The sequence below is a fragment of the Protopterus annectens genome, chromosome 4.part0 (genome assembly GCF_019279795.1).
Source record: "Protopterus annectens isolate FY-2018-M chromosome 4.part0, PAN1.0, whole genome shotgun sequence".
NCBI classification, from domain to species: domain Eukaryota; kingdom Metazoa; phylum Chordata; order Ceratodontiformes; family Protopteridae; genus Protopterus; species Protopterus annectens.
This window is the reverse complement of record NC_056733.1, coordinates 613,711,881-613,739,576: the sequence shown is the minus strand read 5'-3', so window position 1 is coordinate 613,739,576 and position 27,696 is coordinate 613,711,881. Positions and strand designations below refer to the sequence as shown.

General features: G+C 42.6%; 1 protein-coding gene across 1 annotated transcript in view; it reads left to right on the top strand.

Annotated features, from left to right (window-relative positions):
* DDX55 (DEAD-box helicase 55) overlaps nt 1-27,696 on the top strand; it is a 584,207-nt gene that overhangs the window by 462,817 nt on the left and 93,694 nt on the right. Inside the window, exon 13 of the mRNA XM_044068554.1 lies at nt 26,098-26,393. Coding sequence (XP_043924489.1) covers nt 26,098-26,393 — 296 coding nt within the window. The remainder of the gene's footprint in view (nt 1-26,097; nt 26,394-27,696) is intronic.

Sequence of the window (27,696 nt, the reverse complement as noted above, 5' to 3'; positions counted from 1 at the left end):
CCCCAACAGGGTTCCCAGCTCTTCCTTCAAACCAGTGGGCAGAGCCCAAAAAACAAGTCCTTTCTCTGCTCTCCATGAGGGCAATACAGCATGTTCCTGCAGAACAGATAGGCCAAGGTTTCTACTCATTCCTGGTACCCAGAAAAGAGGGCGCATGGTGCCCGATCCTCGAGCTATCCATTCTAAACACTTTTGTGGTGATACCAAAATTCAAAATGCTCACCCTCCAGCAGCTTCTACTAATGCTTTCCAAGAATGCTTGGTTAGCCACACTAGACCTAAAACAGGCCTACCTATGCATCCCTATCAGGGAATCATGCAGGAAATACCTACGTTTCAGGGCAGGATCTATGCACTTTCAGTTCTCTGTGCTTCCCTTTGGCTTATCCGCTGCTCCCAGAATTTTCTCAAAATGCCTGGCTCCTGCCATTGCTCTTTGCAGACAAAGAAATATTCAAATGTACCCATACTTAGACGATTGCCTGATTCAGGCAGACAGTCAGGAAAAGCTATTACAGCACCTGACTTTTGTAAAGGACCTACTGACCTCCCTGGGGTATACTATCAATGAAAAGAAATCAAAACTAGTCCTCACACAAAAAAATGTATTCCTGGGAGCAAGCCTGGGACACAGCATCCCAGATGGCATTCCTTACTCCAGAAAAACAAGCTTACCTGACAGGCTACTTCTCTCAAATAGCCACTAGAACCCAGCTAACCTTAAGGAAAATCCTGCAAGCTCTAGGGTTCATGGCTTCCTGCATCCTACTCATTCCATATGTCACACTGCATATGAGGAAACTACAATGGTACCTAAAAAGCCTTTGGTTTCAACAATCTTAAGACCTGGAAACTCTCATACCAGTGATACCTTGTCTAAGGAAAGATTTTCTTTGGTGGGCAGCAGCTTGTAACCACAACCAGGGACTTCCCTCCTCACAACCCCACGCCGCCCAGACCCTCAACACAGATGCATCAGACTATGCCTGGGGTGCGCACCTGGACGTCAGGTGCATTCAGGGCCACTGGAGCCCAAATCAAATACATCTGCATATCAACCAAAAAGAGATAACTGTTCAGCACGCCCTGACAGCCTTCAGACCCCTACTCTCCCTGGGACCTGTACTAATCAAGACAGATGACACCACAATGATGTGGTATATCAAGAAGCAGGGAGGGACACACTCTTATTCTCTCTGCAGGCTCGCCATGACCCTTTGGCACATGGCCTCAGCCATACAGCTACACTTGCTAGCACAATTCCTGCCAGGGTCTCTAAACTCTCTAGCAGGCAACTTAAGCAGAAACCTGCTAGACCGACATGAGTGGCAGCTAGACCACAGAACCTTCAACTTTGTAACCCAGAAATGGGGCACCCACTCCAATCCTCAGCTCAAAAAATTATGCACCAGGGAACCTCACAGCAAGGCCTGGAAAGTGGATGCTCTATCCTTCCAGTGGGTGAACCTCTCGGTCTATGCATTTCCCCCTCTATCATTCATATCAAGGGTACTGCTCAAAATAAGGGAGGAAAAACCGAGGCAATCCTGATTGCCCCAGACTGGCCATGCTAGCATTGGTACCCACTGCTGCGCAGCCTGTCACCCCTGCCATCATGTCACCTACCTTAGATCCCTACACTCCTGACCCAGGAGAATGGAGAATTCATGCATCCCCAATTGCAGACCCTCAACCTGGCAGCCTGGCTTATTCCCTGACCACCCCTCAAGCTGCCAGCCTAAGCAAACAAGTTCTAGATGTTATACATGAGGCCAGATGCCCCAGCACTAGGAAATCCTATGCTGACAAGTGGAAAAGGTTTTGCACCTGGATCCAGGCTAAGGGAGCCGAAATGGCACAGCCCTTCCTACCTCTCATCCTGGATTACCTGGCAGACCTACTACAAAATTTATGCCTATGCCATCTTTGCTCATTACAGCACAGAGCCTCCTCTCTTCTCACACCCTCTCATCAAACAGTTCCTAAGAGGGGCTAACAACTTAAGGCCTCCCAGAAAAGCTCCTACCCCAGCTTGGGACCTTAACTTTGTGTTGGAAAAGCTCACCCTACCCCCCTTTGAACCTGCAGCTTCGGCAGAGTTAAAATTTCTCTCTTGGAAAACAGCCTTGCTTCTGGCCATCACTTCAGCTGGAGGAGTATCAGAGCTACAAGCACTCATGGTTGTAGATCCCTTCATCATTTTCCATGCTGACAGAGTCTCACTCAGGACTAACCCATCTTTCATGCCTAAAGTGGTGTCCAGTGTAGCTCTCAGTCAATCCATACATTTGCCCACTTTTTGCCTAACCCACAAAACAAGGGGGAAAGAATTCTGCACTCTCTAGATGTGCACAGACAGCTCATATTCTATCTGGACAGGACTAAATCTTTCTGAAAAACAAATCAATTGCTAGTCAGCTTCGCAGCAGGAGCAGAGGGCAAGGCCATATCCAAACAAACAATCTCCAAATGGATAGCACACTACTTCCATTTCTGCTATAGACAGCACGGGAAACCACCCCAAAGGGGGTCAGGACACATTCCACCAGAGCAATCTCCACCTCTGCAGCATTTCTCAGAGGGGTCCCCACCAGGGACATCCTTGAGGCTGCAACATGGACATCTGTTCATACCTTCACCAAGCATTACCAACTGCCTATCTTTTCCAAATCCAGAGCAGACTTTGCCACCACAGTCTTGCAGGGCATCCTAGCCTGCCCACAGTCTTCTTGACTGCCTCCACCCTTTTCTTCAGCTTTGGGAATCAACCCAAATGTGATGACTGCAACAGTGAAACACGATGAACATAGTACAGTTGTGTACACTTACCATAAATGTAGATGTTTGAGTGTATTCACTGTTGCAGTCCTGGTTTCTCTCCTTCCATCCCCCTTGTCTCTCTCTCTCTCTCTCTCTCTGTCTACAGGGATATTTTGGTATTTACTTTCTACTGGTGCTGTTTTTCCACCATAACCTAGCTCCCTATTTGGGGGGCTGTTGACAGGGCAAGAATAATTGATGTAATGGTGTTGGCTGCCTGATTTTATACCACTGATGACCTGACGTCAGTCCTGGAGTGACAGCAACTAACGCAGAAATAGTAATCCTCTGGTGTTCGGGCTGACTGAGGGCTACCTCTGGCAGGATAACCCAAAAGTGATGACTGCAACAGTGAATACACGAACATCTACATTTATGGTAAGTGTACACAACTGTTCTGTTTCTGCCCTCCATAATATCTTTCCTGTCACTGACTTATTCTAATTAGCTTTGTATTTTGTTGCATCATAAATACTGATGGAAGGAGACTAAGTCTGTCCTTGTTAGCTCAAGTGTTGCAGTTAGCCGAGGGCAGCTGCCTTTTCCTTTTTTCCTGTGATCCCAAACATTTTTAACACCTGTTTTTGCTTACACTATGCATTCTGGCAGCGTAAGCTAACTTTCTGTCACACTGTCTGTGAAGAATTGATTTTGTATACCCACATTGAAGTAATTTTTCCTCGTAATTGCCTTGTTTCCCCAACCTTCCTTATCCTGTCATGTCACATCTCTCCATTAATGGCTTGTGTACGTATGCAATAGCCACCCCTCCCTTCTTTTTAAAATTTGGGCAGGTTTATTCAGACTTTCATTTCCTTTCTGGTTATTTTGTAACTGTGTAACCTCATTGCCTTCTTTAGGACCTTCACAACTGTACATAGCATTTCACTTGTCTTAAAGTAACCTGCCTTCTTAACCCTGGATGTAATCTGCAACATTTGGTTTGCGTTTGTCACAGCCCTCTCACACTGGGCTTGTTGTTTTGCACATTTTATAATACCTCCTAAAATTTTCTCTTAGTTTTGATTCTTGGATTTGACCTCCACCAAGTGCATGCAGCACCATTTAATAATCTTTCCTCATGTGCATCATCATGCACTTGGAAAAGATGAAGCAGAGCTTCCACCTCTTGGTCAATGTTTCCAGCCTGTTCAGGTCCTCACCTGGTTTTCACCTTTGAGATATTACCCCCCAGTCTTTTCATTGTGTGCACTGGGCTTGATTTATGTTTATTTTATTTCCATGCTCTTTGTAGAGTCAGAGAGACACATTAAGGAGAGCTAGCTGTAGAATTGATGCTTAATGCCTGTGGAGCTTCACTTGTCATCTCTTTTGTTTTGAAGTGCTGTCCTTTCCCCCCTCCATCCTGTGTGTTCCACCTTTCAATTACTATTCCCTCCATCTGCACAGTTTGTTGCCCGCTCCTTCTCCCTCTGTCTTTCAAGAAGGTTGTATGGTTGAAGAATAAAGTTTCAGACTTTACTGAAGAGCACATCAAGTTTTGAGAGATACTGCTGTCCGTTTACCGAGTGACCTCATCGTATAACTGGATCTGGTTAAACTGAGAGGATTTACCTGATCTTACTCTATCCTGGAATTCATTTAGTAACCCATTATTCTCCAGGACTCTCATGATCCTTAACTTCAGGGCTGTGTCATTCATTTATCCATCACTATAGTCAGGTTCACTCCCCTTTGTGGGTTGATATTTACATTACCCATAGAAAATGCACTGCTGCCTGATTCTAGTTCCCCATGGCCACACATTCCTTAAAGGACTTGTTGATGTTTCACCACAATTCTTCTGAAGATCTTGGATGGAATTCTGTCAAACCCCTGCAATCTGCCCTCCTTTAGTGTCCCTAACACTATTATTTCCTCAGTCATTTTCACCTCATCTGTCCACCATTTCTTCTGACATCCCTTTCCCTAGTGAATGTCAATAAGTACTTGCCATTTAATTTTCTTGTCCGTTTCCTGGCTTCTTTATACTTACACCCTTCCAGTGTTAAGTTATCTATTTCCCCACCTGCCTTCTTTATAGGTGTGTACTAGGCTAATCCCCCTGGAGCCTTTACAAGCCTAGCCCATAGGATTACCCTGGCATTGTGCCACCTGACCTTAGTTCCTAGTGCCTCTGTCGAGTAGAGCCACTGGAATGATCCCCAGAGTGAATTTTCTATTTCCCATCCACTCATCAAAATTTCTCTTGAAGAGGGCCAGTGAGATGCTCTGTTTTGACATGTATGGGAAGTCTGTTCCATAGCATGGGCAGTCTCTGGGTTATGAACCTGTCCCTCCAGCATGTTCTGTTGATTGTGGTAATGAGGTTGAGGTCTCTGGAGCGTGTGGTGCAGAGGGCTTGGGGTTTCATTAGATGTAGCAATTCTAACAGAGCTGAGTCAGACATGGCTTTGTAAGTCAAGCAGAGATCGCCTCTAAGTAGGCAATATGAGACAGAAAATAGAGTTTTTTGAGTCTGTTCATATAGGACAAGTGTTTAAGGCCTAGGTTCCTCTTAGTGAGGTACTTTTGCAGCCTCTCCGGTTGTTGCAGGTGTCTAGTGAGGGTACATGCCAAATGGGGCATTGTACTCGATGACTGGCCTAATGAGGGAAGAGTAGAGGGAGACAATGACCTCTTTCTACCTGGATGAACCCTTAGTAATGAGATGTGCCGCATAAAAGGACTTTCTTATCACTGTGGCAATGTAGTGGTCAAAAGAGAGGTTGCTGTCAATCTGTGTTCCCAGATCTCTTATAACGCCTTTTGTATTCAGTCGACTACCATCAATGTGGTAATTCATGGGAACTGAGTTTTTCCCAAAAGGGATGACCACACATTTTTTGGCATTGAGCTTAAGGCCATGGTTCTGACACCAGTTGTTAGTCTCAGTGAGGCCTTTCTGTAGGATGTCAACATCACTTGGGGAGTTAATAATAGCTCCCAACTTGCAATCTCCTGTGAACTTTGTCAGCCAGAGTTCTGTCGTGTTGGCCTGGACTTCAGAGAAGTAGATACCAAACAGGAGAGGACCCAGGACCAAACCCTGTGGGACTCCATGCGTGACTGGTCGGCAGTCTGACTTGGAGTCAGCTACTTTCAGACTGTGGGTTCTATCTGTGAACCAGTTTGCAACCCACCTGGTGATATAGGGGTTGATGCCTAGCTTAGTGAGTTTTTTTATGATTCCTGAGTGGGGAATGGTATCAAAGGCCTTGGCCAGATCAAGGTTGGCTGTATGAACCACCTTGCCTTCATCCACAGCACTGGTGACTGACTCAAAGAAGTCGACCAGGTTGAGCAGGCATGATCTACCCTTCACAAAACCAAACTGTGTGGGACCCAGAGTTTGGAGATTCCCTATATCCTTGTTTATTAGGTCCATGATGATGCGTTCCATAGCTTTGCATATCAGACTCATCAGGCTAATGGGGTGATAGTTCCCAGGGTCTGTAATCGCTTTTCCTTTGTAGAGAGGGATGACTGTAGCAGTGCACCATTCGATAGGGACAAAGCCTGAGGTGAGGCTGTGATTGTGATTGTCCCCTCCTGCGGATCCTTTAGCGGATCTTATAACATCTAGGGCATGGAAGGAACCAGACATTGTGGAGCCTATCCCTAAGTGCCCGGACAAGGTTTTGAGTCCCCCATCAGATAGGATGTGCTGGAGTAAGGGGTCCCCATTGGATGCTATGGTGGTGGCAGTCACCACCAAGAAGGAGCTTGTGCAGGAGAGCTCCACAGTTCCCCCTCCTGATTGTTAATCAAGGGCGATGGACCATTTTGGGAAGCGGGTGTATGCTTCAGCAACCTTCTCAGTAATGGCACTGAACTACATGCCACACGTCATTCAATTACAGTGAGACTTGGTCAAGGAAGTCGCTGAGTCGACCCCAGAGTCCATGTCAGCGGAGAACAAAAAGAAGTTCTCTGCACGAATGACCACTCTTAAAGCAGTTTCAAATATGTCCATGCGCCTGCTCTCCCACACTACAGGGGGAGCTGCAAGGGCTGCAGGGACAGGCATTGCCATCAGGTGCCACGCCTTTGGCAATTCTCGGAACCCTTTGAGGCATCATTTACAAATGCCCCTTACGATGGTTCTTCCCTTTTTGAGAAATTTGTTAGAGACTCTGGTCCAGAGTGAGAAGAACAGGAAGATGCTGTCTGCCATCGGAATCTGCTTCTCCTTCTCTCAGTGATCCTTTTCCAGGAATCAGTGAGGAACGAAGAAGATGTGGTTCCCGAAGTCTCTGGCATTTTGCCAGGACACTCAGGATTCACCTTCCCCCGAGGCAGATGGGGGTATGAGAGACGCCGCCCTAGAGGCAGCGGGGATCCTAGAAACTTTGGGTCCTGAGAGCCCTTCTTGGAGAAACCTGAGCAGCAGCCCTGAAGGGTTGCCCGACTGCTTGTCTCTGGAGGCAGTCGGGGGTTGCCTGTCACTACACCCGATGGCATGGGAGTCCGTTACAAGAGCTCGCTGGCTGTTGCGAATTATATCCAGACGATATTTCATCCCGTTCAAAGAATCACCATGACCGAAGAAACACCTCCCAAATGTCCCACCTATGCAAAGGGAGGAAGCAGCACTAAAAATAAAAAAGCTGCTTATCAAATGGGTCATCCAACTTGTCCCCCCAGACCAATGCGGATCAGGCATTTACTCCAGATTCTTTTTAGTGCTGGAGAAAACAGGGGATCTTAGACCTATTCTGGATCTGTCCCCTTGAACCTGTTGGTAACTAAAATGAAATTCCAGGTGGTCACTCTTCTATCCATCCTGCCCTGTCTGCAGGCGAATGATTGGATGTGTTCAGTAGACCTCCAGGATGCATACTACCACATCAAGATGGACAGCCGCTCTCGCAGATTCCTCCGTTTACGGCTAGGAGCCAGTCATTATCAGTTCAGAGCCCTTCCCTTTGGTTTCACCACAGCCCACAGGGTGTTTACTAAGGTGATGGCGGTAGTAGTGGCTCACCTGCTGCTTCAGGGTATTCAGGTCTTCCCTTACCTGGACGATTGGCTCTTTGCTGCCCTTTCCAGGCATCTACTTTGTCAAGCCAGGGACTGCATTTTTCATCTAGAAAACAAACTGGGCATCACCATCAACCAAAAAAAGAAGTTATGTACCTACCATAACGTTCCATGTTAGTTGTCTTCTTCTCACCTTCTTTCTTGCTGGTTGGGTTCAGAGAAGATCCTCTGTTCTGACTCGGCCATCTTCAAAAGCTTGAGAGCTGCATACTGGCTCGAGGCCACCCCATATCCCATGATGCCTGGCGCTAGATACCCAGATCTCGTTTGGTAAGTCTAACTGCAGACATAATAAAGAAAGGATCCTATCCTGGAATATCTAAAACCTCCAGAGAGGCTACTAGACAGAAAAAAATAGCCAGAGAAGACTCAGCCAGTGAAAAAAACATAAGTAACTCTTCTCGGTCTACAAGGAAAGGGGGATGGAGGGTGGGATGCAAGAAAGAAGGTGAGAAGAAGACAACTAACATGGAACGTTATGGTAGGTACATAACTTCTTTATGTTAAGTTGTCTATCTCGCCTTCATTCTTGCTGGTTGGGACAGCGTCCCTAGCACCTAAACTCCTGGGTGGCTCATCGGAACAAACTCTTCAGAACAGTGGAACCAAAATCTGCTCGGTTTCTGGAAACTACATCCAACTTATAATGCAAAATGAAAGTTTGTGGGTTGGCCCACGTAGCCGCAGCACAAATAGATTCCATGGGCAACCTAACCTGAAAGGCCACCAAAGTTGCTAAAGCCCTGGTGGAGTGACCTTTTGGTTTAACAGGTAATTGTTTATTCCTCAGTTGATAGATAAATGTGATGATAGAAGTCAACTACTTGGACAAGGTTACTTTTGAGACTGGAAGACCTTGTTTACCCTCAGCATAAGAAAGGAAAAGTTGGTCCGATTTCCTGATATCCTTAGTTCTATGTAAATAGAAGCGTAGTTGTCTGTGAACATCTAACTGATGCAACTTATATTCCGCCCTGTTAGAGTGGTTGGGAAAAAACACGGGAAGGTCTATGAACTGATTCAAATTATTTTCTGAAGGGACCTTAGGAAGGAAAGAAGGATTAGTTGCGAGAGCAACCCTGTCATTGTGGAACACTAGGTACGGAGGACGGGTACAAAGAGCCTGCAGTTCCAAAACTCTTCCGGCTGAAGTAATAGCTACCAGAAAGAGAGTTTTCCAAGATAAAAACTTCAGGGAACAAGAAGCTGCAGGTTCGAAGGGAGGCAATATTAGGGAAGCTAAAATCAAATTTAGATCCCACGGAGGTGGAGGATCTCTCACTGGAGGCCTGAGCAGAGTGGTCCCTTTGAGAAAGGCTGTACATAGCTTATGCGACATGATATTATTTCCCGACAGGCCAGTGTGAAAATTTGAAATTGCAGCTAACTGAACTCTTAATTGTAGTGGAAGCAAACCCAGAATGAAAGAGTTCCGCAAGAAAATCCAAAATGTGGTATATAGGAGCTGAAAAGGGGTCTATACTCTTAGCCTCTGCCCAGGAAGAAAAACGTTTCCACTTACTAGCGTAAGTTTTTTCTAGTGGTAGACTTGTGCGATGATAAAATAATTTCCCGCACAGACTGGGAGATATCTGGAAGCCTGGCTAAGGTTGGAAGTGGAGCAACCAAGCAGTGAGCTGGAGAGATGGCAGGGATTGGCGCAGCTCGCCCGATTGATGGATCAGAAGGTCTGGAACTGGGTCCAGAGTCCAAGGCTGCTCGAGAAGATGATAATGCAGGAACGGGAACCATACTTGTCGAAGCCAGTAAGGAGCAATGAGGATCATTTTGCAGCCCAAAACGGTAGCTTTCTGTATCAGTTTTGGAATAAGGGGAAATGGAGGGAATAAATAAAGAAGTCCCTGAGGCCAATCGTGGACTAGAGCGTCTCTGGGGGAATGTCCGGGAAGTGGATGGAGAGAGAAGAATTTGTTGCACTTGCTGTTGAAAGGGGTGGCAAAAAGGTCGCAGCAAGGCTGGCCCCATTTGTGGAATATTTGGTCCGCAACTACTTGATTCATAGACCACTCGTGAGGCATGAGAATTGCTCTGCTTAGCCTGTCTCCTATGACGGACTTCCCAGGGATGTGTGTTGCGATCAGAAACCATTGGGAAGAGATCGCCCACTGCCAGAGTCTGAGTGCTTCTCGACATAGGGGGTAGGACTTGGTTCCGCCCTGATTGTTGATGTACCACACTACTGACATATTGTCCGTTTGAATAGCAATGGTCCCAGTAGGAAGAGAGTCCTGAAGAGCTTGCAACGCTAGAAGCACAGCCCTCATCTCCAAGACGTTTATATGCAGGTGGTACTCGTGAGGTTGCCAGGTGCCTTGGACTGTCCTGCCCTGATAATGCCCCCCCCACCCAATCATGGAAGCGTCCATGGTAACCGTAGCAACTGGGGGGGTACAAATGGTCTACCTAGGGGTACTGATGTGGAGACCATCCACCATGCAAGGTGCTTTTTGCATGCTTCTGTGATCATGATCATGTGAGACATGGGAAGCTGCTGGAAGGGCCATTGGGTGAAAAGCAGCCACTGGAGGATCCTCATGTGAAAACGAGTTAGAGGAACAAGTATGATAGCTGCTGCCATGAGACCTAGAGTTTGGAGGACGAACCTGGCTTGAATTCTCTTGCATGCTAATGAGACCTGTACATGTTGACGAATCATTAATACCCTGTCTGGTGGAAGGCTGATACACTGACAGGGCGACAATGCAGACTTTTTGAAATTTATTGAGATACCTAGTTTGGAGCAAGTCTCAGTAGTGTATTCTGTGGCTCGCAGAAGGTGATGCCTAGTGGTAGCAGTAAGGAGCCAGTCATCTAGATATGGAAACACCTGGAATCCTTGCCATCTCAGGTGAGCGGTGACTACTGTCATACATTTGGTGAACACCCTGGGGGCTGTGGTGAGACCAAAGGACAGAGCACTGAACTGGTAATGGCTGGCTCCCAGCCGGAAGCGAAGAAATCTTCTGGAGCGTCTGTCCATTTTGATGTGGTAGTACGCATCCTGAAGATCTATAGAGCACATCCAATTGTTCTGACCCAGAAAGGGCAAAATGGACTGTAGCGTGACTATCCGAAACTTGGTTCTTTGTGCAGACCTGTTCAGTCTGTTGAGATCCAGAATGGGTCTCCAGTCCCCTGTCTTTTTTGGTACCAAAAAGAACCTTGAGTAAATTCCAGATCCTTGCTGGTCTGCTGGGACTTGCTGGATGGCCTCTTTTCTTAGCAGTTCTGAAATTTCTTCTACTGCTTCATCCCTTAGATTGGGTGGAACATCTGGAAGGGACTTGTTTGACACTACAGGAGTGCGAACAAAGGGTGTTCTGTAGCCTCTGGATATAACAGACTGTACCCATTTGTCTTGTGTTATGTCTTGCCAGGCTCTTGGGTACAGTGATAATCTTCCCCCGACTGCTTCCGGAGGTGGGCAGTCGGGCAACCCTTCAAGGATGGTGGGAGGGCTTCTCAGAGAAGGATTCTCTGCTGCCCTGGTTTTGCGGACCCCCTCTGCCACGAGGGCGGCGTCTATTATTGTTCCCTCCTCTGCCCCTGGATGGGAGCTCACCACGTGTGTCTGGCAAAACTCCCTGAGATTTCCGGAACCACATCTTTCTACTCTTCTGACCCTTTATTATTTATTATATTATGGTCATATACAGGACTCTTTATATGGTCTTTTCATTCTTGATCCCTGTCCTTTTTTCGTTTTTTTTGTTCGTCCCTTCCTACCCTTCCCTGCTCAACTATTTATAGTGTTTCGTGGTGGTTCCTTGCAAGTCTATAAGACTCTTCTGACCCTTGGGATATGGTCTGGAAGGAGTGGAAAAATGGACTCCCACAGCAGAGAGAGTCTTGCCTTCCTGTTCACACCTGGTAAGGGTGTCCTTCACCTGTGATCCAAAAAGAGAGGAACCATCAAAGGGGGTGTTGGTGAAAGATACTCTGAAAGGTTCCGCAAAGTTGCATAGCCGCATCCAAGCATGTCTCCTTAGAGCAACATTTGTGCCTGCGGCTCTACTTGCACCATCGGCTGCATAAGAAATGAGCCTCATGGAGGAGTTCACCACTGAATTAAGAGTCGCCAGCTGGGAGGCTGCCTTAGCCCGGTCCCCCTCAGCTGATTGATCTTGACGGTATCCCGAAGCTCCTTAAGGAGATTCCTTTGAAGGCAGGTAAAGTGGTACAAATAATTCGGAGACCGCATAGAATAGGTTGCTGAAGAGAACATCCACTTCCCATATCTGTCCATCGTCCTGGACTCCTTGTTAGGGGGATGGACAGATGAAGAAGTTTCAGCCAACTACTTCTTTGTGGCCCGCCGCTACCATCATGGCATCATCAGGGACACCTTTGGTCAAAGACTGTTTATCCTGTGGTGCCGTTATAAATTTAGCGGGTCTTCTGGGGGTGGGTTCCACTGTGTCTGGAGCTGACCATGGCTTCCGAGCCACCACGGGCATCAGTGGGTCGAAAGGCGTAGACACCCAGGAGGTGGAAGGTCGGGATCCAAACGCATCCAGGAATACCGACTCATCCTCGGAGAGGCTTCGGGTAGTCCAGTTCCCCCTCTGCCTAAGCATCTCAAGGATGTCTGAGAAGGAGACATCTTCAGAGGGGATCTCGGGGACCCTTCCGAATCCTCCAAGTCGGTGTCTGATGTGACAGACTCAGGGGAGTCAACATGCTTCCTCTTGCATTTCCTCTTATGAGGTGGCTCCTCTGAATGATCAGTGGAGGCCTCGGAAGAGGAAGATACACCCAAGGAGGGTGCCCTGGAACATTGGTTCCCCACGCTTGGGGTCTGGAGGAGGGACAGAGGCAGACGCAGGCACCATGGTGGGAGGAGCCGGTGGGGATGATCGTGGGGCTGACTCAGGGGCCAGCACACTCCTCATGACCTTGAAGGCATCCCTGCTTGGATGCCGAGAAGGCTCTGGTTCCGAAGAGACCGGAATCCCTCTCCGCACTGAGGGGGATGGCTCTGAAGCCGATGTAGGAGCCGAGGTCAGCTGCGCCGAAGCTCCGAGAGGGAGAACGGGGTCAGGCAAAGGTCCGATGCCACTCGCCCCCTCGGAGCCGACGAGGGAGTCTCAGCGCCCAGACCCTTTCAAGGACAGTACCAAAGAAGTGATCGGAGCCGACGACGGCACCGAAACAGAAGGTATCTGTGCCGACGGTTCCACGACCCAAACCCCAACGAACTCCGGCTCCGAACTCAAGGAAGGAGTCTGAGGAGGAATAACTGCAGATATGGATGGAGCCGACACCTGATGAGGGGGGCTGGACAACATTTTTGCTAGGGCCTGCGATTTTAACAGCCTACTGACCACCCTCTCCACGTCATGATTGGATAGTCTTGAGGACCAAGGAGAGTGGGACTGATGACTGTGCTCCGATTGGAGCAGAGGAGACCGCTGAGCCGAGCGTATCGACTCCAGGGCGGGAGACCTAGATCTCTTTCGACTCCCAGTCGGCTCCGAAGGGAGAGTCGGAACCGACTGGGAGACAGGTAAATCGGTTCCAGCTGGAACCAAGGCTGAAGGAACAGCTTCACCCATCGACGGTTCTGAACTGGGAGCCAAAGATTTTGGTGGCTTAGAGGCCTTCACGGGCTGAGTCTTAGCCGGTGAATCCTGTTTAAGTAATCCATGTAGGATTAACTTATTTTTACGCTCCTGCAGGACTCTTGGGCTGAAGGCATGGCAAACTGAACAAGAGTCCTGCAGGTGCACGGTGCCGAGACAATAGACACAAGAAGTGTGGCCATCTGTCAGAGACATCTTCTGACAGCATGAGTCACACTTCTTGAATCCGGACACCCTGGTATCCTTGGATATCCCTGAAAAGGAATTAGGAAAAAAACCAAGGACAACACACTGAAGAAATTAGGATGTTACTACTACCACACACACACAGTTAAGACACCCAAAACACAGCCAAGAAAAACTGACAATACTGTGTATATATAAGCTAACAAAACTAAGTAAGAGCTAAAGGTTTTTTTTTTTTTTTTTTTTTAGGATAGAGAAAGTGGAAAAAAGGTTAGCCTCTAATTTAAACGGCTACCTAAGAAAGTGGAGGGGGAGCGGAAAACTCTCTAACTAAAACGAGTTTTCTGAAGGGATAGAGGAAGGTTAAGAAAGAATTATAGATACTACAAGTGTGTATGTGTGTGTGTATATATATATATATATATATATATATATGTGTGTGTGTATGTATATATATATATATATGTGTGTATATATATATATATATTATAGAAGGGTTAACTAATAAAAACAATCTACACTAACAAGCTATAAATTTTTATCAAAAAACGAGTAAATAATGAAAATGTACGACCTGAGCCAGTAAGACAACCTCGCAGCAGAAGCGGCAAACAAGATTTGGGTATCTAGCGCCAGGCATCATGGGATATGGGGTGGCCTCGAGCCAGTATGCAGCTCTCGAGCTTTTGAAGATGGCCGAGTCGGAGCCGAGGATTGGCTCCAAACCCAAACAGCAAAAATGAAGGCGAGATAGACAACTTAACATCAAATCTTCACTGGCCTCAGTTTAGATTCTAGACTTCATCAGGGCTTGGTTGAACACCATTCAAATGAAAGTTTTCTTCACCCTGGACAGGACACGCAGTTTGAAGATGCACGTCTGGTATGTCCTTCAGGCCCACGTTCTGATGGCAGAAGCAGTTCTAAGAGCATTGGGATCTATGGCAGCCACGATCATCCTGTTGCCTTTAGAATGCCTTCATATGCAAATTCTCCAGTGGACCCTTGCGGTTCAGTGGTCCCTGTTAGATCTACCTTTGTCTCATCCCATTCGAATGTCACTAGTGTGCAGGGACTCTCTTCGGTGGTGGATTCAGTCCCCGGACCTGCTGAAGGGGATGTCTTTTTCTTCCGGCCTTTCCCAAAGCCACGGTGACCATGGACGCCTCCCATCTGTGGGGGGGGGGGGGCATTGCTCGGAAAGTACAGTCCAAGCCAAGACATGTGGTCCCCATCCAAGACCAATTTGCATGTCAACGTCCTGGAGATGAGGGTGGTTCTTCTTGCATTGCAGGCCATTCATGCTCATCGTCATCTAGGAATGATCACAATTCAGACAGACAATATGTCAGTGGTCTGGTATATCAACAAACAAGGAGGAAACAGATCTTATCCCCTCTGTCGTGAAGCCATGAGAGTGTGGGAATGGGCAATCTCCACCAGCCGTTTTCTGTTGGCAACGCATATTCTGGGATGGTCCTACATTCTAGCAGACAAGCTAAGCAGATCTATCCTGATGCCTTACGAGTGGTCTCTGAATCCTTCAGTAGCGGAACAGATCTTTCAAAAAGTGAGGTCATCCTTGCTGCAATCTCTTTGCATCTCTTTCCAACGCAAAATGCAGCGAGTTCTTTGCTTTGAACCCCCCCCCCCTCAGAGGGAAGCCCCCAGAGACGCACTAATTCATGCTTGGCCTCCCGGACTTCTTTACGCTTATCCTCCATTACCCCTCATGTTAAAGTTTCTTCAGAAAGCTCACAAGCAGGGGAGCACTGTGATCCTCATCGGCCCATTCTGGCCTCGCCAAGTCTGGTTCCCCTCCCAATGGTCTCATCTACTAGTTCCACAATGGACATTGGATCCAGTTCCGGATCTTATCTCTCATCCCTCATGGATTCCTCATCCAGACCTGGACAGTCTGAAGCTCACTGCTTGGCTGCACCAGTTCCCATGTTTGTTAGGACTCATGGTTTATCTTCTCCTGTTAAGGATATTTTGGTGGCGGCTCACAAGACTTCCACCAGAAAGGTGTATCATAGCAATTGGAAATGTTTCTCTGTATGGGTCTCACAGCATGCCTTGGATCCTTTCACAGCTCCAGTGTCTGCAGTACTACAGTTTCTGGTGGAAATTTTTCATCAAGGGACCAGTTTCTCCACAGTGAAAGTTCAATTGGCTGCCATTTCTAATTTTCATGTGGGGAAAATATGTCTTCTTTAGCCTCTTCAAAACTTTGCAAGTCATTCCTTAAAGGTACCTTTTTACTTAGATCTCCAGTTAAGGATCCCACTCCCCCTTGGGACCTTACCTTTGTGCTCCAGGCATTAGTCTCCCCACCTTTTGAACCATCAGCTTCAGTAGATTTACAGTATCTGTCTTGAAAGACTACTTTTTTGGTGGCCATTACTTCTGCCAAGAGAGTCTTGGAATGTCAGGCTCTTTCCATCAAGGCTCCATATATGATATTTCATAAAGATAGAGTTTCCTTGTGCACTAACCCTTCCTTCCTTCCTTCCCAAAGTAGCGTCAGAGGCCAATATTAACCAGACTATTAATCTACCAATGTTTTTCCCAAATTTTCAAAATAAAGGGGAACATAAATTGCACTTGTTGGATGTTCATAGGCAATTGAGATTTTACTTGCATAGGACTAAAGCATTCCGTAAATCAGATCAATTGTTTCTTACTCAAGACCTTTCCTAGGGAAACTAATTTCTAAAGTGACGATTGCTTGTTGGATTTCCCGGTGCGTTATTCGAGCATATTCTTCTAGAGGAATTTCCCCTCCAGGTCAGGTAAAAGTGCATTGTACCAGGTCTATGGCTACTTCGGCGACTTTTTGGTCTAGAGTGTCACTGGACGATATTTGTTCTGCAGCTACATGGTCCTCATCTCATACCTTAATTTCGCATTGCAAGTTGAATATTGTGTCAAGGAACAGGGCATCCTTTGGCTCTGTGGTTCTCTTCTATGAGGGCCATCCAGTTGTTTGGTAGCTGCTAACTCTATCCACAGGGTGAAGATCAAATTAAGTCAACTACTTCAGATAAAGATGTTATGTACTCACCATAAAGTTACATCTGAGTAGTTGTACTTCATTTGTCTTCAACCTTCCCCCCTCCTTCTCCCGACCTTGTCACTTTGGTACTGACCATTTACGAGTATGAATACTCCAGAATTGCTCATGGTCAGTCTGGGAATTTAGGATTTTCAGGCTGCCAGTAAGGATGGGGTCTTATTGGGTTGGGTATGTGTTACGTAATTAGTAGGAAACTCGGTCTGAAGGGTGGAAGGAGACTGGGGGCATTATGGGTAAGGGGAGGAGCTGGGAGCTCAGATCAGTAGCTGGAAAATGTGGCCGTGTCAGATCCAGATCAGATCCGAAACCCACAGGTTGAAGACAAATGAAATACAACTACTCTGAACGTTATGGTGAGTACATAACTTCTTTTTTCACCTAAATGGCAATTGTAAATGTCCATGATTTTTTTCTTTTATGTCTATTTTATGGACAATTTCAGGCCAATAAAGCCTAACCCCACTAGCTGTGGACATGCATATTTCTGTTAGTATCATCTGTTCCCATTTCCCATTTGCTCACATGGAATTGCCCCATTGTTTTGTAAGGGTTTTTGTCTCCTTTTCTTTTATACTCTGTTTTAATTACCTTGCCTATACTAGGCTCATGGTCTGTTTTCCACTTTTGCAGCAAGCATAATTAATGTTAAAAGTCCCTTTAATGTATTCCTGGGTTAACAGTTGTCTTATTCAACTCAAAAGAAATTTTTTTTTGCTGAGGCTCACTCAGTACTGAGTGATACTGAGTGCATACAGTACTTCCCAAATAAACCTTATTTCTTAAGTCGATCCCAGGTGCTGCACTGTGGTTGATAAACAAAGATCTGCCTCATGTATAAAATTAGAGAAACCACAAACATTTTTATTGCTTTTAGCCTATGGTCAGTGTCTGGTAGTACTGTTACCCATTTTCTCATTGTGAACCCCCTATTTTCACTTCCATTTCTTCCCATGTTTCTTTTGGGGAGTCTTTGCTTTCTTACTCGTCCATATTCTCCAAAGTATTTTAATTTATAGTGCTGCCATAGGGTTGGATAATTCTGTAATAGCTGGTAAGGTGGTGCATAATTTACACATACTGCCTTAGTTTTATCTTCACTGAGTTTGTATTCTGCTATTTGGAAAAGTTGTCTTAACATATCATGTAAGCAAGGAATGTCCTTTTCTGGTTTTATCACGTGAAGAATCGTATCATTTGTAATCAATGCAAGTTTGTGTTCATCTCCCATCCCCTTATATCCAACTTTCTCAACTTCTGTGCCAAGGGTTCCAAATAAATGACAAAAATGAGTGGGGATAATGCGCGTCCATTCCATCTGCCCCTTGTTACCTGAATTTGTGAGGATACTCCCCTATTAACCTTTATTTTTGCTTTTAAGTTTGAGTAAATTGCTTCAGGTAAAAGAATGAATTATTTTGGCAACCTTACTTATGCCATAAGATTCAAATGGTACCCTCAGTGTACCCTGTGGAAGTTTCCCTGTGTCAACGTTCATCAACATTAATGGTATGCACTCTTCTACTGATTTTTTTGTATAAAGTTGTTTTTAAAATGTTGTCAAATCTTAGCCAGTCTGCTCACTAATATTGCAGCAATTTTTTTCTAATCATGGTAAGCACTGCAGTGAGGCAATAGCAGCCTGGTTTAAGACATTTCCTTCCTTTGGTTTAACTGGAATTAGAAATTCTCTCCAAGAACATGTGATCCCCTTCCAGTCTAACATCTCATTAAGCATTTTAACCCATATTGGTATCATTTTTCCCTTTTGCTACTCTTCATATTTCTATGGCTAGCCCATCACAAGCCAGAGACTTTCCAGCTGCCTGTGGTTTCATTGTCTCTTACATCTGCCTCAGTTATGGGCCTTATTAATAATAATACCCCAATTTCTTCAATTGTTTTGGTGGATTTAAAATTCTTGGGTGAACTTTTCCAGTATAGTCCCTCATTCCTCAGTTACACCCTGTGCCTGTGCATATAGTTTTGAATAACCATCCACTTGTACCTGATTAATCTGTTCTGGATCTTTTACTACCATCTTTGTTTTTCTGTTTTTCAATTTGCTTACCCCCTACAGTTTTTGCTGTCTCAGTATATTAGTTAGAAGCAGCTGCCATGTAGTTGTCAGAGAAGAACCTCAGTGTAACTGATGCCTGATTTTTAACTAACAATTCCCCTAAAGGCATATTCCATTTTTGTTCCCCACTCTACTTCCTTTTTCTCATTTAATTCAAAGATATCGTCTTAATTCTGTATCCTTAATTGAAATTTTAACTTCTGGAACCAAATTCCTTGTCTCCATGGTTGGTTTTCTTCCTCTCTGATTTCTCTTCCCAAGTTCTGTTTCATTTCCTCCCACCCTTTAGCAACCACATCTTTCCCTAATTGTGCTAAGTGCTGCAATGCAGCTGTTATTTTTTCACTCTGGGTCATTTTCCTATCCCCCTCTCTTAACTGTAAAATATTTTTATTCCAGTGCCTCCCTAGATTCAGTGTTTGAGCTGTCGTACCTCTTGTAATACTGGGTCATGATTAGTTTTGTTCTGATGTGATTTGTTACTCCTTTGATCAAGTATTCATCTTCATCCCACAAATAAATTCTGTTGACTCTTGTTCAGATGTCATATCTCAAGCATACTGTGTAAATTGGATGTTTTTACCATCAAGTTTTGTTGTGTCCACCCTACAATTGAGTATATCAAAGTATTTTAATCACTTTTCCTGTCCTGTCAGTGATGTTGGTCCCTGCTTTCTTTTAATGTCTGCTACATTTGTAATCAGGTTCCAGTGTGATGATTAAGGTATAATTCCACCATTTCTACTGGTATATGTCTTAAGTCATCCCTTTTAATTGGGGGGTGTAAATATTTCCCAGGGTAATTATGCAGTCCCTCCGGTACCCTGTTAATAATATAAGCCTCCCACATTTATTTATTCTTTGGTCATCTATCTTGATCTGAGAGCATCTTTTGATTAAAATTATTGTTCCTCCTCTTCTTCTCCTCTTCCATGCTTCTGCTTAGTATTCTATCTGTATGCTTCTTTTTATAAGTTCATCATGTTTTTTACTTGTTCAGATGAGTCTGTTGTAACATTATCTCATTTCTCTAATGTCTCAAATACTGTAGTTTTTTTCCAGTTTCTTGATATATATATATATATATATATATATATGGACATTTTTGTTGGATAAACATTTTTATTTTTTCCTTAGCTTGTTCTGCATCAAAAAATGCATTTAATACTTTAGGGAAAAATACTCTGAAAGCAGCTGGATACAGCATCATGAATCTCACACCCATTTCTCAACACTCTGTGATTACTTTGATAATTGTGTTTCTTTTATGTGTGGTATACAGTAATGATTTCCGCAAACACTCTGCCTCCAAGTTTTAATACTTTTCCCATCTGCAACAGTTTTGACAAGATCAGCTTTTTTTCTGCTGATATAATTTCATCTTTATTTAATATAGGTCTTTGCTGCTGTCTCATGGCCAGGTTTGGAGCATACACTCTTTCTTTGTATCCTTTCAATGAGCAAATTTTGCTGTGGAACACCTGTCCAATTTGCTTATTTGTGCTTTCATAAAATTAATATTGTCTGTTCCTTCCAGTTTCTTTGGTGCATCAGAAAATGACAGGGTTTTCTCTGTGCGCTTTGTCTTCTAAGTGTACTTATTATTTTAGAAAAAGACTTTTCTTGAAGAATCGTCATACTCATTTGTCCTTTTCATTATTTCACCCTGTGATGTTTACAGTTTTGTCAATTCATCTGAATAGCTAGTTAATGCTTCTATTTTCCCAAACGTTTTCTTATTTGAGTTGATATATTCCTTCAATGTTCATTTATTTTAATCACTTCTGATTTCATTTGATTATTTTTTTCCCTCTAAATTATTGGAAGCCATTTTTGAACCAAAGCTGAAGCTTGAACTGAGTCTTGCTGAACAGGTGCAAGATTCTTCCCAACCAATGTTTTCTCTTCACCTTTTCTGGTTGATTTTCTTTCACATTCTCCAAATTACTTCTTTGCTGGCATCCAGGCAGTGTACTTAATAGCCAGAAACTGATTTTTACCCAAACTGACAAACTTTACTGGTTTCCTTTTCTCTGTTTCTGTTTACACATTGGATTTTACTTTTTTTTAATGTTTCTTCACCTTCAACTGGTCTTATTTGTGGTTTTGCTGGTAAACATGTTCTGCTGTTTTTTTTTTCTTTGCTATGAAACCCTTTTTTCTCCATTATTGACAATTTAAGTGTTGAGTTGATCATACATTTTCTTTTACATAGATGAGGCCCTTTAGTTCACTGGATACTGAATCAAGTTCAAGGTTTCTGCTCTTCTGTACTTTTCCTTTATCTAGCCATCCCTTCCACATCTTATGATTTTTACCTTTAATTTCCAACCTTTCTGTTGTAAAAAAAAGATATAGTGGCATCCTTCTAAAATTTCAAAGTGAAAAAGAACACAGTTGCCAAGGAATTCTCCAACCATTTTAACACGACAGTACAATTTTTTTAAATTTTATTTCAGGGGAGATGCTTTAGCCAATCTTGCGGTTACCACCAGGCAAGTTTATTATCGATTCCCAATGGCAAACCGTTCATGCTGGCATCTTTGGCTTCAGACCTTGGTTAATTTTTATTTTAATTACTCCATGTGCACCTGAGTATGGGCCACTTATCGCTGATGCTTTGCTTTTACTTATGCAAAATTCACGTGTCCCATCTTTCTTTCCCACTAATTTACGTGGTACTTTACTTCAGTTAACCGTTCAGTGTTAGCCTTATATTGTCACTGTTTGATTTTGCTGTATGATAACTGCACTTTCCTTTGGCCGTGTCTTACATCTGTGGTCTCTAATTTTTTTTAATTTCCTCAAACTCACTAAGAGCATTTTCCCATAGCTGACTCAGATGAGAGCTCAACCCAAGCCCAGTAGGCTGTCTCTTTTTGCTTGCTGCTTTTTTTTTCTTAATCTTCCTCTATAATTAAGAGCATTTTTGCTGCTGCCCCCACTTTCAGCAGTTGTTGGTCCTTTTTTGTACACTGTTTTGCCTCCTTTTTTGCCCATTAGTCATTTTTTTCTTAAAAACATCATCTATCTTTCTCCTTACCATTTGATGGGTTGAGTTATTTCCACTTACTCAGTGCCATTCTCTCCTCCTGATGCAGAATGGCCTCTGTCTGACTGCATGTTCCCAGCACCTCGGATGCCTTTTCTGGGCCCATAAATGTTTTAGGAACATGTGAGGAATTTTTTTAACAACTTTATTAAATTCCCACTTGAGATAGGTAAACATACATTCATATAAAAGAAAACAAATCATATTAACATGTTTCCATTTACATACATTATGCATCACATATGTTTTTTTAATTATCACCAGTCCAACATTACATAAATTGTTCAATTGCCCTCTTTCCTTAAACCTCACTACTCCTCCTCCTGAACATTATTATGTATATATTGTTCCCACAGTTTGTTTATTTCTATGCAATTTGCCCCTTCCTTTTTCAAATGATCCCACTTCCAGTTCATTTGTCTCTTACAATATTTGGTACATCATTTCCGTTTTCTAATAATTGCTTTTTTGGCAGCCACCAGAATTAAAGGCAGTTCAGATTCTGTTTGCTTACCCGATATTTCTGACAAAGTACTCTGTAGAGAATTTTTAACATTTAATTGCTGACATTGCTTGAACAGTAAAGTGAACTGTTGTCCACCTTTGCCTCATTTCTGGCAAATAATCTTGGTGAATGAAAACCTTTTGTTCCCCCCACTTTTAGCTTTTTTCCCTTCTGCCATAATAGGAAAAGGAGGTGTTCCTTGTGCTGGTAGGTCTGGATTTAACTTTCAGCACTGGATATTTGTGCCACTGTCAATCGGAAGACCATTTCATTTGCTTAATAAGGAAGCAGCAAAGTCTTCACATTCTCAAACATCCAGTCCCTGCGGTACATTTGCCAGTCTTAGAATTTCCCTTCTTTCTCTATCTTTCAGCTCCCCTTAGTTTGTTCTGTATTTCTTCCCAATATGGTTCTAGTTCTCTGAGCCTTATTTCTTCATCTTGTTGGGCTTTCTGAAGTTCTGATATCTCAACTGAGTGGGGTCTGTTCCTTTTTTTTTTTTTTTTTTTTTTACAAACATTGTAGTGCTGCTGTTCATGATTTCTTCATACATTCTGACTTTTTATTCACAGTTCTGCCATCTCAATTTCCTTCTCTATAGGATGATGGTCTGCTACAGTTTTACCTACGCAGTTCACTTCAGCCATTCTTACTTCTCATCTTCATGCCATCAACACTCAGTATTTAGCAACTGCTGTGTTACAGTTTTATAGGTTGCTTCTTCCTGAAACTTTTCTATTAGTTTTTAGCTCAATGAGAGAGAGGAGAGCAGTCTCACCCCACTGTTTATGTGAATGTCCTATCAGAAGTTCCCTGCAGCTTTCCTTTCTTGGAGAGTTGTGATTTGTTTTTAGGGAGTTGTAATTTTATCCACCCACTCAGCAGTGGTTGTGTCTGATCCCTTGTGGCAGTTGTAGATGTTGGATTAAGCAGGTATTCCGTCAGTGGTCTGGGCCACTCAGTTTGCCCTATCTTTCTAGCTGTGAGACTTAGATTTTTTTTTTTTTTTTTTGTAAATTATTTTTTATTGATTTTCATAAATAGAAATAAGTAAATTAACTTCAAATAACTATTTCTTAGGTATAATAAAATAAAATAAATTAACAAGCTATATACAGAGTCCAAAGTAGATACAATGTCTACAATGATATTACATTTTATCCAGCAACATTTTAAGTTTTAATCAAGCAATTTGTTTATGAGCCACGTTTGAAGTATGCAACAAAGCTGTTTGTAATTCCCTATTACAGATGACCTCGGATAAGGATATAAATTCATTAAAAGAGAGGTTATTTTTACATTTCCAGTTTCTAGTGATAATTTTTCTTTCTATTGCAAGAAGAGACCACAGAAGATGTATTTGGTTTAACGTAATATACCTTGGAATCGGCACATTAAACAGTAGCAAAGAATTTGAGACCTCACATCTGTCTGACCACAAGGCTTTAATGAAGTTTTTAAAATCAGACCAAAATGATGTTACAATTCTGCATTCTGTAAACATGTGAGCCCAATCAGCTTCAAATGACTCATCACATCTCCAGCATTTGATATTATGGAAGCCTTTTGCAGTGTAATAAAGCTTCTGTGAATAAATTTCCATGTGAAAATTTTCCAATATGTAGAAGAGGTTGTATTATTTACTGATTTAAGGATGAGTGTTTTTCAATTTCTGAAAATTGTGAGTTGTTGATTTTAATCATATAATTCCATAAACAATTTTCTGGAATTCGTAAATCAGATCTAAGAATGTTATAGAATCTCGACAATGAAATACCATTATTATTATTACCTAAGTTACTGAGCTCAAAAAGACAAGACAATGTTTTGGGAACATCCATTGTGCTAGAGAATTGAGATAGCTTGGATTCAGCTAAAATAAAATATCTAAAGGTTTGTATATTTAACCAATTATTTTAGAAAACAAATCTGGCTGAAAGATAAGTCGTGTCATGAATATTTTTATTTCCTAAGAACTGATATCAATATATTAACCCATTTTCCTCCATAATTTTCATTTTCACCGTATTGAAGGAATCAAGACATTTGTTAGTAAAGGCTATTGGTAACATTAGGAAAGCTAGACTGTTAATTACAAGATTCTTATTTACTACTTTTTTAAATTTTTCAAAATATAATTAATAATAGGAATACATTTTGAGTTTTTCTTATTATAGAAGAAATTTTTAACATTTAAGAAAAGTTTGATATTTTCAGAACAATCTAATGTTTTTAGTGAAGAGTCCATATTGCAAAGTAAAATTGCGTTATGTACATTTTTCCAACTTGACATATATTTCAGGCTTAGCCATAAGCTCATTAGGTTAAGGATAACAGAATCAGCGTATAATTGAAGGTTGGGGAATGCTATTCCTCCTTCAATCCAACTTTTATAGTGCCAGTTATAGTTAATTCTAGGTTTTAGGGGTGACCATAAGAATTTGGTTAAAAGGGAGTTCAAGACTTAGATTTTGGTGTTGCCTTTGCTTTGATCTAGTACTTATTTTCATTTAAAGGAGCATTGCAATGTTTCATTGTGCATTGTTGCATTTTATGCCCTTGTCTTGTTTGTTCTCTTATGAGTAGGGCTTAGCACAGGGGGGGGGGGCAAAACTGCAGTTTCAGAAAAATAATGTTTTTTTTTTTTTTTTTTTTTTTTTTTACAAAAATGTTCTTTATCATCGAAAGCAAAATGTACTTTAACTATATAACTCACATCCTTATAAGTATTTTACTGTGTTTATGTGGAGTTTTTAGTATTGATTTCTCTTCTTCTGTGCCACCAGTAAAATCAGGCTTTTGCTCAGAACAGCATGCAGGTGCACTGAATTTGAAACTGCTTATTAGAGATGAGCCTGTTTTCCATTTTCAGCAAGCACAGCAAAAGTGCATTCAGTATTAGACTTGTGAAAACTGTGGTTTTGTTAAATAAGACATTCTAAGGCTGGAAAGTAATCTGGGGGCACACAGTATTTGGGTTTTAAAATCACATGTGGCTGCTGTAAAGTTTTTGGGAGGGGTGGTGAGGTTACATAATCCTGTGACAGCTTTTTTCTTTCCCTTGGAAAATTTGTGGTTTGGGCTGGGATAAAGATATGGTCATTCTTTTACATTTTGCTCTTACAGTAGCATGTCAGTGCATTGGTGGGATTGCTGCTCAGAATGCTGCCATGTTGAGAAGTTGTTTGCAGGAGAAAAGTACATTGAAAGCCTTTTGTTTCACACAGTAGTGATGGCTAATCACAGTTAATGAACCTACATAGCATGATTCCAGTTGGGAATAGAGGAAAGCCTGGAAGTGGTCAGAGCAACATAAGCTCGAGTCTGCTTAACTCTATGGAAACCCTTTGATACTAGCAGATGTAGGCCGAGCAGCGGACTGCATGCCTGTTTGGCGTGTCCAGCTTGATTGCCTGAAAAAGTATCAATTCACGATGGCCTAATTCATCTTGTTTTGCTCTTTTGCCATCATGGATCATTTTAGCTTTGGCTTTTTATGAAGAGAATGCAATTAGAATTTTGTCAGATTTTACAAAGATATGATGGTGAGGAACTGCTTTCATTGTGATTTAGTGTGTTATTTTAACATGTTTTCTGGCTGCTGTTGGAAAATGCCTAAAAAAAAAATATCATTTTTTTCATGGTTGTGATAATGCGTTTTCCCTGTCTGTCTCATTGTTTTGTTTTTATAAGCGTTACGTACTTTATTATGTAGCATTTTTTAATCTACAGATCTGGACTTTGCTGGTCTTGCTCGTGGTTTTGCTCTGTTAAAACTACCAAAGATGCCTGAACTGAAAGGAAAATTTTTCCCAGAATTTAAACCTGAAAACATAGACATTGATATGATTTCATATAAAGATAAAAACAGGGAAGTGCAGAGACAGAAGATGCTAATAGACAAGCAGAAAGCTGAGAAACACCACAGTGAGGGGAGAAAGCCTTTTGTAAAGAATAAAGCTTGGTCAAAACAGAAAACCAAGAAGGAGCGGAAGAAGAAGTCTGCACTGAAGAGGAGGCGAGAGGAGGTATGCATTATTTACAGTTCTTTATAATGTATTAAATAAACTTTAGGACTGAAGGTAAATTTGTGTAGAGACTTCTGGAAATGATCAGGTTCTGTCTGGCTCTATAACTATGTTGCAAGTATTCTAGAGCAGCAGCCTTGATTTACTGTATTAAACAGTGGGCCAGGCTGCTGTGAAGCGTATTTGGCTTTCTGCACTGTTCTTAGTTGCACAGCTGAAGTGGAAGCCCATTCTGATGTCTTCAGTTTACATCTGTCTGGCTAGTCCAGTAAATCTCTCTCCCTTCATAAAGGGACACTATGTATTAGCAAAGGCAAAATCACAGATCAATTTTTATCATGAAAGAAATGTCCTGTAAAAAGACAGGAGCAAAAAAAAAGCCTTATTTAGACAGGATGAGGATTTTCAAGGACTTTTTCTCTAAGCAAACTATGAGAGAAAATGCATGTATCCTCTGTACAGGGATAATTTACATGTAATGTACCTAAACCTTTTCAAACAACAAGAATATAAAGAAACCAAAATACCATGCCAATCAGTATATTTACTGGAATATTTAATATCTTGAACTGTTTATTTCTGCATGGGAAATTGTAATACACATTAGAGCATGAGTAGGAAACTGCCAGCTGTATTCCACTTCTGTGGTGCAGAGATGAAGCTATCGGTGAACATCTTGACAGAAAATCTCACCGTTTTAAAAGTAATTTAGCGTCAACCTCCAGAAACACTTCCCATGATTATATTTCTCACACCTATGTAAAAAAACATTCTTCACAAAAGTGATTTTTTTAACAAGTTTTCCTCATAACAATTAAAATGGAAGGTAAACTGGATTTCTGACAAATGTCTCATGGCAGTCCCCGAATTTATAAATCCTAACTAAAATGCTTTCCTTAAGAAATAACATAGTTACTTTTAAAATAAAAGGCTTTGTAGAAAGTTTTCCCCAGAAGGGTACTTATCTGCCTGGCCTTGAAGTGCTAGCCAATCATCAATCCCTCAAAGCCCACAGGAGGAGTGCACTTCAATGGCAAGTTTTAAACAGTTGGTACCCTAACCACTGATTTTATAATGCTCTGTCTGGCACCTTCAGCAGTTAGTGTGTGTGAAAGGTGCCCTAACTCTTTGAATATTGGCTGGTTATCATATCCTTGACATGATATAACTAACTCATATAGCCTAGGGTACTGCAACAGTGATGTTCTTGTGTATTTACTGTTGTGGTAAGTTCATTCATAACCATACTTTTTGCAGCAAACTTATTGGAGCTGACATTTTTTTTTCTCTTTTGTTATTCCGT